General features: G+C 45.2%; 1 protein-coding gene across 4 annotated transcripts in view; it reads left to right on the top strand.

Annotated features, from left to right (window-relative positions):
- VTI1A (vesicle transport through interaction with t-SNAREs 1A) overlaps nucleotides 1–11,906 on the top strand; it is a 329,342-nt gene extending 317,436 nt beyond the window's left edge. For 2 of the 4 annotated variants that reach the window (XM_075842767.1, XM_075842768.1), the window contains one exon: nucleotides 10,168–11,906. In XM_075842767.1, the coding sequence (XP_075698882.1) occupies nucleotides 10,168–10,261 (94 nt within the window). In that variant the 3' untranslated portion in view covers nucleotides 10,262–11,906. The remainder of the gene's footprint in view (nucleotides 1–10,167) is intronic. The other 2 variants (XM_075842769.1, XM_075842771.1) reach the window with 1 other exon arrangement.
- Nucleotides 11,907–12,294: the final 388 nt, after the last annotated feature.

The raw sequence follows: 12,294 nt of genomic DNA, 5'->3' as shown, positions 1-12,294 counted from the left end.
ATAGAAGAACGGCTGCTGGCGGACAGGTGTATGATCTTCCAAATTTATTTCCCCTTGTTTTATAACCATGCTCTAAAAACTCGGCTGAGCGGCAGGAGTTGGGGTCCATTCACATGTTGTGGTTTTTCAATTCGATCGCAGAACAAAAAACGCAACCGCAGCGAAAAATACGGTAAAACGCATGCGGTTTTCGGATACGTTTTTCATGTGGTTGTAACCGCAATGTCTGAATGGACCCTCAGGTGACAACCCTTTTTGCAGCTGTCATGTCGGATTGTTTTTGTAATTATTTAAAGGGGAAGCGCTCGGTAAATCAGGACCCTTTCCTGCATTGGCATCTTCCGTTCCCCAGCGCCGTGTGTGCCACATTCTGCTGCAGGAGTTGTGACCTCGTCTCCCTCGCGCTGCCCGGAGGTTTATTGAAATATTCATATGGGATTTCTTCTTTGAACCCCGTCCTCCTCCTCATACCATGAGACCATCACACTGATATGTATACTAACCCTCCCGGAGATCTCATGACTACTACACCTAATCTGAGAATAATGGGGGTTATAATTCCGCCGCACATCCTCACTATTCCCTGCAGTGCTGTTATTTTCTATCAGTCTCTCATCTTTGCAAATCTCCATCTGTCACCCGAGGTCAAAAGGAGGGGAGTGGGGTCACGAAACCAACCATGGGTTAACGTCAGAGACGAAGCCGCACGCACTCCGCGCCTCTGCCCCGCGCTTCCTTTAATTGAAACGTACGTTCTTTAAAGCCGCAGTATATGAAGTTAATACCATTCAGCATGCAAATGAACAAGTCTTCGCCCGAGGCGTTCCAGTCCTGGCTGTTCCGACGGGCGTCTTCCTTCACATGTATATTCTTTCTTAAATTATTTACCCTGTCAACACGCTCTGCATGCTGAAGGCGCGCGCGCACCGCAGATCCGGCCCTGACGGGGGAGAGGGGAGAGTCTACGTTACTGCGAGGTGTCCTCTCCTGGCGGCTCCGTCCACTTCTGTCGCTCACGTGAACACCCACAGGCGGTGTCTGCCAGTGACAGGGCTGTTGGCTGCCGTACAGATGGGTACAGTCAATGCCCACTATTGTTCTGGATTAGATTCATTGCCCGAGAGCGAATCTCTATCAGCATTCCGCAGTATAAAGGGAGAAATAACCAAATGATGTTTATTTCATTACCCGTCTGCAACGAGGATCCACAAACAGCAGCACAATCTGCGATCCTGCTCCATCCCAGGCACTGCGGCCCCTGCCTTACTCCGGGGCCCTGAAGCCCCTGTGTAGTCCCTGCAGCAGTGATGATGAGGGGGCTGATATATTGCAGGGTCTCATATCCTGATGAGATACATCCCGGTTGTTGCACATTGTCATCAGAAGCCTCTACTTATAGCGTCCATAATCCGCGCAAAAAGTTCTGCAACTTTCGAATAGACTTTGAATTTCTATTACACATCGATTTTAAGATCTCTGCTTTCTATCAGTGAATGGAAACATTCCTGTTTATTCTCCGAACCCGAAAACCAGAGTCTTGCTCACGCAGTTGAGGGGTTGTTACAATGTATCAGTGTAGATAAGAGCTATACGCCTGGAGTCCAGGACATTGACCGACAGTTACCAAGATGAAAATCTCTTACGCCAGTAGAGGAGGTAGTCGGAGTGGTTTTTCACCAAAATTATTACATTTGGCACATTTTAAACCGGCAGAAAATAAAACCGAAGCTGATAGCAGGCAGAGATCTGCGCCATTTTCACCCACTTTTTTAATTTGGCTGAAGAGACGTCTCCTTGGAGACCACGCTCACTTTTCTCATCTCTTTACAAATTTGATGAGTGACAAGAAAAGCCACAAACCTGCAGCAAATTTGTCGCGTGTCGCCACTTGTGACATTTTTTGTGTGACGGTTATGCCAAATTGTTCTATTCACTACATTGAGAGGCTCCGTTCACACTGGCGTCATGATTGACGTGTTTACAGGGTCCACGAGGATATTACGGATCTGTCTTGATCAGTTATGATCAGTTTTTATTTTTACTCTCATTGACTTCAATGGGTGCGTGATGCGCGAAATACGCCCAAAGAACGGACATGTCGTGACTTTTTCGCAACGGACTCGCGCTGCATAAAAATCACGGACAGTCTGCACGGCCCCATAGACTAATATAGGTCCGTGCGACGCGCGTGAAAAACACGCGCGTTGCACGGACGTATATCACGTTCGTCTGAATAAGCCCTAAGTCCGTCATTCCGGTGGAGGACCCGTCTCCTTAAGCTAAACCACGCCCCTTTTTGGACCACTGGCGAGAAAAGTAAAACAGTCGTGCACCAAACTTTGCAACTCTTTTTTTTTTATTCTTTTCATTTTACTCCACGTAATTAATATAAACCTGTAAATATCCCCCACCCCCCCCCCCCATTGCAGGGTCAGACTACACAGGGCGGTCTCTAGTCTGTAATCACGGCGGCACGTAGGTCTGCGGAGAATCTGTACCTTAATAACATCATTCGCAAAGTTGCTTTTTTTCTTATCTTAGATGCTGTGGACAAATAAAACGCATTTGCAAAAGTAAACGCCCTTTGAGATTTTTCAAAAAAATTGCAACATTTTCTCAATTTTCCAGTTTGCAGATTCTTTCCGCACCAACCCCAATAATTACTCCAGCGGTGATGCCGCAGGTTACACCACAGGCCCAACTAGAGAAAAATGGCGCATGTCTGTCTGAGAATATGGCGCTCGAAAGGTGCACAATTTCCCTCCCATAGTCCAACAGGCGCCAAGTTTCTTAACATGTAATTAATGCGGCGCAGAAACTGCAGCGGTGAACACTGAAAACTATCGTGACATTATACACAGACGCCACCTTAGGGGCGCCCCCCGCCCCCCTGCAGGACAAGACGTGGACGTTACATTGTGACGATGTCTCAGCTCATCAGAGTGATGGATCAGTTTAGGATGCGGTGGGTTTGGGAGACCCGCCGGGTGTCATCGCTGCTGCTCCAAGATTGAGTGGAGGGGGAGACGACACCTCTGTGAGAAGGAGACGGGAGATAGAAGGGTCTCGGGGTCATTGGAAACGCGACAGCCCCGGCCGGGTGTTGGATGACGCCACTTACTCTCCACCACTGGCTTATCGTTCCCAGAGTAGCGGGATTTCAGAACCGGACCTCAGATGTAGGGCCGCCGGCTGTCCAGGAGGATTGGAAAATCCAAAATGTTTTATACAAATTCCGCATTTTATCCCGTATTTGTTCCGTTTTTTTTTATGAAGGATTTACTATATTTTTCTGGTTTTATGATGTTGCTGAAATACAGATGTAAAAAAAGGAACAAACGCGCAGATGGGAACTCTGCAAAAACAGAACCTGCCTTTTTAGAATCAACCCATTAACTTCTACGGGCTAAAAACGGTCCTAGTACGGAACAGGCGTATTAAAAAAACGGAAATGTGAAGAAAACCAAAAACAGAATAAATACGAATCAGAAATGCAGAAGTGAATGAGCCCTTATAATGCAGCAGTGCAGGGGCTGGAGAGGTAACCGCGCAGAACTCTGGGAAAGCTGGGTAATAAGACCTGCGGCCATATTGGTTGCCGCTCCGCTTTCTTAGACCCTTAAATAACTGAAGGCGACAGCAGAGACTTGTGCACCAACCACGTACAGTGACACGCGTGGTCCCTATAGGTCCTTATTACCCTGTATTTATGTACATGAAGTGGGGAGCGGTGATCATACTCAGAATTGGTCAGGTTATGCTGAAACAATGTGTCCGTTGAGATCCGTTGCCCGGGGTTTTCTATTGGCGGCCTCATCCGTTCCCTCCTTAATCGGCAGATAGTCGTCTAATATTATAGTTTATAGGAAAACTCCTGTCAAAAATGAAATCTAATCTTCCATTGTGTCTCTTGAGCTCCTCGGCTTTCTCCTCTCTGCAGTCCCTGTTACAGTCTGGTTTCTACACTGTAATAACTTGTGGTTATGATGTCCATGACAACTATTTTCCCATGCCAGCAAATTAGGTGTCAGATCCTTAGACTATAACCCCAAAGTAACCTCTTACGGACGGCTGCGCGGCATGCCAGCGTACAGTGGCATACGTCTCACATAGGCTCCCGTGTTGAAAAAACCATGTGGTATACGTTTGTTTTTTTTTGCAGAATGCCTCAGCATAGGATAGCAGTGTCGACTATGTTTTAATACTTTTACCGATGTATAATGGCCCAGAGTATAGAAAAAAAAATGACACTTGGCATGTATTTGGTCAATGCGACCCTATGGTTACATTTGGCGTATGCGCTGGGAGCTTTCGCAGCACATACGCCGAACATAAACTGCAGTGTGACTAAAGCCTAAGAAAATGCCATTTAGAACTGAGGCATCATGGGACGTAACTAAATAAGAGGTTTAATCATTTCTACAGCCCAATCATCAGTGGTCTCCTACTGAAGGAGTCACCAGTGTAACCTTATGTAATAAGTGGAGCTTTCCTTTAAAGGGGCTCTCCACAATGGACAATCTCTACTTGTTAGAAGGGTCCCTTGACAATAAGTTGATCATAAAGTCTCCTCCTGCTGTGACCTCCAGAGATCAGCTGTGATCTGTGGGGAAACCTGTCAGTAAGTGTTCAGTTTCCCTGCAGCGCCCCCACAGGAGAAATGAAGTATTACACAGTGTCCATGTATATCAATGTGTTGTCTGTGTAATACAGGACAGGACAGATCCTCCAGAGAGAGACGCTCTATGTAACCGCTCTCCACTCTGACCAAGAGATGAGGGTCCTAAACAGCGGACCCCCCTCTATTACCAGAATTCACTAATAAGGGGTATGGAAATGTTTTTTCTAAACTGGGCAATGCTTTTCAGTAGGTGTCCACACCTCATCCTTGTGATAATATTAGAGAAACGTTACATAGAACGCTACAGAGGAAGGAGACTAATAAGTCTGGACTCCTTCAGACGAACGCTTTGTTCCTAATCCCCGTTTAAAAGCTTAAGCTTCTTCCTTCATCCCGCCAGCCGCCCGGCAAACTCATTTACAAATTCCTAGAAACACAACTTTGATTGGGATTTTCTTAGCTTTAGCGCAGGCTTTCAATTAAGCGGCCCAGGTGTCGGTACCTCGGCTGCATCTGTTCTCCGGGGTTTTGGCAGCAGTACAGGGCGCTCTCCGCTCCAGCCGTCACCCGGAGAGTCGTGCAGGATCCACGGTAAAGAAGGAGTTCAGTGAAACAGTAACTTAAGTAGCGTCGGAGGAGCAAAGTTTTGTCCACGTTTTCTATCTTGTAAGTGAATGCTGGAAATGCCTTGAGGGTCTCATCCTACAAGTCAGACCTGCTGTGCCGGAGCCGGGGGAGCCCGGATTAGATGCGGCAGAAATTGGGGATTCGTCCTCTTATGAATATTTCACTGCAGAGTTTCGATTTGCCTGAGTTTTTGTGAAATGTTGCGCTAATTGTGAACATGCAAAGCTCAGAGAAATGAAACGTCTTAATATTCAGCGAGGTGCTTGCAGAGTGACAACCAATATGCCATCATTGCTGCCCAGAAAATGGGGCTCTATGCAACAAGCAATGTAGGGCCACCCGCTCGCCATTTTTAGACCATAATATATATATAGATAACAGATCGGTATTATCCAAATCCTACCACTACACAGTATCCAAATCATATAGTATCTAAATCCTACCACTATATAGTATCCAAATCATATAGTATCTAAATCCTACCACTATATAGTATCCAAATCATATAGTATCTAAATCCTACCACTATATAGTATCCAAATCATATAGTATCTAAATCCTACCACTATATAGTATCCAAATCATATAGTATCTAAATCCTACCACTATATTGTAATGGCAGGAAGGAGGTGAAGGGAAAGTGAGCCCTAATCTACCCACCGCCCTGTCCCTGCCTACTTGCAACGACCCGCCCTAGGCGACGAGGTACAACTGGGCGGCGGTCCCTACGCTGGCTAAGTGCACAGGAAGACAAACAGGGAACACGCAAGGGAAGGGGCAGTAGCCACGGAACACCACGAGGAAACGGGGCGGCGAACGAACAGTCAGGACCAGGACGAAGTGAGTACACCCGAGCGGACACGGAGACAGAAGCAAGCCAGGGCAAGCAAAGCAGGTCAAGCAGAACTGCAGCAAGGCAGAAGCACGGCAGAAGCAGGCTGGAGCAAGCAGCAGTGGGGCCAGGAATCCAAAAGAATTACAAGCACTGAGGGAGAGAACAGGGCAGGTAATAAAGGACAGGGGGCGGAGCTAACTCCGACAGACCAGGCCGCGATAGGCTCTCCCACTCCTGAGCCTGCCACCCTGGTTGGTGGGAGAAGGTGTCAGTCGAACAGGTCTGGCCTCAGGTGTGGATTGATTAATCCCAGGAGTGTAGCTAGATGAAGTACCTGGCAGATCCCTAACATATATAGTATCCAAATCCTACCGCCATACAGTACACAAACCCTACCGCCGTACAGTATCCAAATCATATAGTATCTAAATCGTACCACTATACAGTATCAAAATCCTACCCCCGTACAGTATCCATATCCAAATCATACCGTCATATAGTATCCAAATCATAGCGCCACATAGTATTGACATCACACAGCCGTACAGTATCCAAATCACACCGCCACATAGTATCAAAATCACACCGCCACATAGTATCAAAATCATACCGCCACACAGTATCCAAATCACACCGCCACACAGTATCCAAATCACACCGCCACATAGTATCAAAATCATACTGCCATGCAGTATCCAAATCATACCGCCACACAGTATTGACATCACACAGCCGTACAGTATCCAAATCATACCGCCACACAGTATCCAAATCATACCGCCACATAGTATCCAAATCATACCGCCACACAGTATTTACATCACACAGCCGTACAGTATCCAAATCATACCGCCACACAGTATCCAAATCACACCGCCACATAGTATCCAAATCATACTACCATACAGTATTCACATCATACCACCATACAGTATATAAATCATACCGCCACACAGTATCCAAATGACACCCCATACTGTATCCAAATTACACTGCCATACAGTATCCACATCATACCACCATACTGTATATACATCATACCGCCACGCAATATCCAAATAATGCCATACAGTATATAAATCATACCGCCATAAAGTATCCACACAATACTCAACTATAGTGCCCACATAACGCTGCCATATATTTCCCACCCATTCAATGCCTAAATAAGACTGCCATGTAGTGCCCAAATAATCCCTCCTCCCAGTGCCTAAATAGTGAAGGGGTTAATGGTAAAGTCCCTGGTGGTCTAGGGACGTGAAATTGACATGCTCCACTATCAGATTGCTCCTGGGGATTCAAACCTTGAGAGCCCCCAAAGGAATGGGGTTCCAGGTCACTTGCCCAGTTTGCAACCCCCTAAAACCAGCCCTGACTGCAGCTCTCACAGGGATGGTCACCCAGCTTTCCTGGTGGCTTGAATGGCAAATCTACCGCAATACAAGCATCGGGGAGGTATCCGTAAGAGCTCAGCCGGGAATCAGGACAGAAGGGACTTGTTCAGCTCATGTGTTTAGCTCACAGAGGATTGTCTCGACTGAATACATTGTAACACACCCTCAGCTGTGAGAAGTATTAGGCCTTTATAGATTATCAGCCTATGGATAGCAAGCAGAGATCTTGAAAATGGTAAGGAATTAATATACTAAGTATTTTAGAAAGCTGCAGAACTATTTATTACTGGGTAAAATGTTAAGAATTGGGGAGATACAATGGTGGGAACCGCAGCGCTGAGTGCACGTGATGCAGAGAGGAGTCGGGGTAATAACCTCTCCATGTCTGGGCTTGTCATACATCACTTATCACTGCATGTCTGGAGTCACAATGTGTCAGTAAAGCTGATTTCAGAGGACTCTCCATCATCCTTCAGTGCACAGGTTAAGTGATGGGACCCTCCAATGTTCGGAATCCGTCGCTGCTCCTCAGTACACGGCCCCCTCTATGGTAATTAGCCGAGGCTGCGCCAATCTATCAGCTGTCATGGCTGCAGAGAGCGCACTTTGCTGCTGTTTGTTCTGAGGATGAGAATGAGAAGACGGATCTGAGTGGTGCGGTCAGTGATAGATGAGGCGAGGGCGCGCCATTCATCTCCTGCCCGCTGTGCGGACACACACTACAGCATAGAGAGACGACTGACAGACCCCCCACCACCGCACAATGCCGGGGGCCGCACCCTGAAATTATGGAGACCGCACCAGGCCTACAAGATAGGAAGTGTATAATTAAAGAATCTATAAAGTCATTCACTGTATACCGCACTCTAGACCTGTGCTGATGTAGCAGAGGGGAGTGTACAATAAACACTTGTTAAGAGGCATTAGAACTGTGAGTACAGATGCAATAATAGAATATCCTGCAGTCCTATGTAACACCACAGATAAAGTGATCACTTTCTGAGTACAGATAATATAGTAGTGTTACCTGCAGTCCTATGTAACACCACAGATAATACACAGTGATAACTCTCTGAGTACAGATAATGTAGTAGATGTTACCTGCAGTCCTATGTAACACCACAGATAACACAGTGATAACTCTCTGAGTACAGATAATGTAGTAGATGTTACCTGCAGTCCTATGTAACACCACAGATAACACAGTGATAACTCTCTGATTACAGATAATGTAGTAGTGTTACCTGCAGTCCTATGTAACACCACAGATAACACAGTGATAACTCTCTGAGTACAGATAATGTAGTAGATGTCACCTGCAGTCCTATGTAACACCACAGATAGCACAGTGATAACTCTCTGAGTACAGATAATGTAGTAGATGTTACCTGCAGTCCTATGTAACACCACAGATAACACAGTGATAACTCTCTGAGTACAGATAATGTAATAGATGTTACCTGCAGTCCTATGTAACACCACAGATAACACAGTGAGAACTCTCTGAGTACAGATAATGTAGTAGATGTTACCTGCAGTCCTATGTAACACCACAGATAACACAGGGATAACTCTCTGAGTACATATAATGTAGTAGTGTTACCTGCAGTCCTATGTAACACCACAGATAACACAGTGATAACTCTCTGAGTACATATAATGTAGTAGTGTTACCTGCAGTCCTATGTAACACTGCTCATAACACAGTGATAACTCTCTGAGTACAGATAATGTAGTAGATGTTCCCTGCAGTCCTATGTAACACCACAAATAACACACTGTAATCAGAGAGTTATCACTGTGATCTGTGGTGTTACATGGGACTGCAGGTAACATCTGAGTACTCATAATGTGGACGTTAAAGACCAACAAGAATGTTACAGTGTACTGACTGCAAGCGGAGATCTTGGGAACGGTGAGCAATTGGAACTCAAAGTCTGAGAAAGTTGCAGATCTTTTTGTTGTACGTTTAATTGTCGCGCTGCGCACCTTTCGCAGGCGGTACGTGTGGATTTCCGGGGCATCTTTTTGACTTAGTAATGTGACTGCGCAAATGTAACTTGCGCCCTGGACACCAATTATTTTTTTAACCCTTTCTTTATTTTATGTTTTTCTTTTTGTAACTTTACATAAAAATGGAGATTGGTGTTTTTGTGGTTTTCCACACGAGCGGTTACAGAGTGACCGATAAGCCGCGCCGTAGGAGGAGATTTCATTTGAAAGCCGGCGTTTTATCTGTCTGCGCTCCCCGCTTGTGTCTGTGTCCTCCTCTGATCAGTCGATACATTTCGCCGCTGCGCCAGTAGTTCAGCCTGAATTCCGAGCGAGTTTACATGTAGCGAACCTACTTCCCACTGTCTGTCACATGGAAGTCAATTTCTCGTCAGGTCTCACCCTTGTGATTTGCCTCGAATGCCTTTAATATTTTTTTTTTCATGTCAATTATTGCCGGTGCCTCAACGCTTGGCGCCTGTTCACCGCCACAGAAATACACGACAGGAATCCTTAACATTGCTAAATTAATTGGGCATTGTGGAAAAAGGGGCAATCGAGCCGATGCTTCTTGTAGACGGAGAGAAGATTGTCAACGTGTCACTTTTCATCTGAGAAGCTGTTGGTTTCTTTTTGTTTCAGATTTTGAGCCTAAAACTTGGGAGCTTTATCTTCTTGACTTTTTTCTTTTTCTATAGGGTCATCCAGAATCGGGTCCTACTTGTCGTCCTGGGAATCATCATCGTCTTCACCATCATTTTGGCCATTTATTTTTCTTTTCGTGGACACTGATCCGAATCGCGCTCCGCCCTGCAGCGGGCGGTGGTCCGTGTTTCGTCCTCAGAGCTCTATAGAACAATGACCCTCACAACCTGCAGCTCAACCTTCGAAACTGTCCACCCAGGACCAACTATCCTCCTCCAACTATATGGGAACCCTTCGAACTTTCCTTTACAAGATGAAGACACGACTTTTTTGGTGTAGAGTTGTATATTTCTTGGTGACTTCGGATTGTGTCTTTTCTCTCGTCTGGTGGAATTCCGTTATTTCTTCACTTCTGGGTCTCGTGTATAAGGTCATGGCCAAAAGTTGGTCATTTCACTAAATTAGGTAAAATTAAAATTTTTGTAAATTATAACACTTCCTTTTTGCCATGATAAATTAATATATTGAAAGATGTTTTCTGGCCCATACAGTGTTGTAAGGGGTTAATTAAAGCATTACTTCAGTCCCTCAGTGTCGGAGAACGCTCCACACCTGCAGCCGTTATAGTCCTTGTTACAGTAGAGTTTCCACAGCGTAGCAGCTCATGACATCCATGACAAAGATTTTCCCATGCCAGCAAATAGGTGTCAGACTCCACCTGTTGATATTTTCCTGTACTTTCATATACTCCTGTGAAAACCTTGGAAAGACTTAGGAAACGGTAGCCGGAGAAGATGCATCATGGGAGATTACTAGATATCCATCCGTCAGTGTAATGTTATGTGAGGACTGGACTATTCGCTCTTATTCCACAGAGTTTGGCCATGATTTGGCGATTCCTTGGTCACATCTTTGTCTCCTTCAGGTTTTTATTTTTCCAGTTCTTTGGGCTTCCACCCATCATGTAGTAAAATGTGACAATGATGGAATCGGTAAGCCAAAATGTAGCCCCCGGTGGACATATTCGTATGGGGATGTGTTGTCCTCGTCAATGTTGGATTCATCTAGTAATGCTGCCATTAAATTTTGCTTAATTTGAGGTCCAAGTATGACAGTCCATATACATATAACATTATGGACAGTGAACATCTCCTGAGATCATGACCAGTAGAGCGAGGCGGCTCCAAGGGAACATTGAGGAACATGGTGCGAGGGTCTTCATGGTTCTAGATATCCGGTATTCCGGGGAGGCTCCTCCAGTCAGGACACAAAGTTTGGTAATTGAGGACATTGTCCAGGTTGGGTTTACAACTATTTAATATGTTCTGTAAGTTTGGATTTAGTTTTTGATGTTCTAATCTATGACACCACCCATCATGGTCTAATCCACCAGTTCCTCCAGTCTACGGCCCCATATAGACGGGAACACTGCCCAGTATTTAAGAAGTAGCTGGTGACACCTTGTAAATCTGCGGGGGGGTCGTCTACTACTGGAATTTTTTACAATGTATTTTTGGTTTTCTTTTTGGATTGTTTTCTTTGTTTCCATGACGATGTACTGCTGGTGGATTTAACCCTTCACTCCCCGACCTCATTAACACACTGCATTGCTCCCTGTAATTTATTGCAGTCAGGACAGGCCCTCGGCTGCTTGTTCACACCCTGACATCTGGTAACGTGTCTTCTGTGTCGTAGTGTCCAGATATGTGGATGTTTATTTCTTTTAATATGAATTATGTAAAAACAAGTGTAATAAAACATATTAATAAACGACTAAGAAGAGGAGAAACAACGTGTTCCTGCAGTGACGTTTTCTTATCAGTACGAACAATGTAACTGGTCATCTCTAGTAATGGAGTTTATCTTATTCTCTGTCATCACTCATGTGACTGGTAAGTCTCTTCTGAGCTCCCAGAAGACACTGCTTTCTGGTAACAAGGAATTGTGAAAACGGCGCATGTTCACATATAAAACGAATGTACATAAAAACTTTATAAACGCATTACTTATCATGTATTGATCCTGAGTTATGTCCTGTACTATCCTCCAGAGCTGCACTCACTATTCTGCTGGTGGAGTCACTGTGTACATACATTACATTACTTATCCTGTACTGATCCTGAGTTATATCCTGTATTATACTCCAGAGCTGCACTCACTATTCTGCTGGTGGAGTCACT

Source organism: Rhinoderma darwinii, chromosome 11 (assembly GCF_050947455.1).
Source record: "Rhinoderma darwinii isolate aRhiDar2 chromosome 11, aRhiDar2.hap1, whole genome shotgun sequence".
NCBI classification, from domain to species: domain Eukaryota; kingdom Metazoa; phylum Chordata; class Amphibia; order Anura; family Rhinodermatidae; genus Rhinoderma; species Rhinoderma darwinii.
This window is presented reverse-complemented; position numbering and strand designations above follow the sequence as displayed.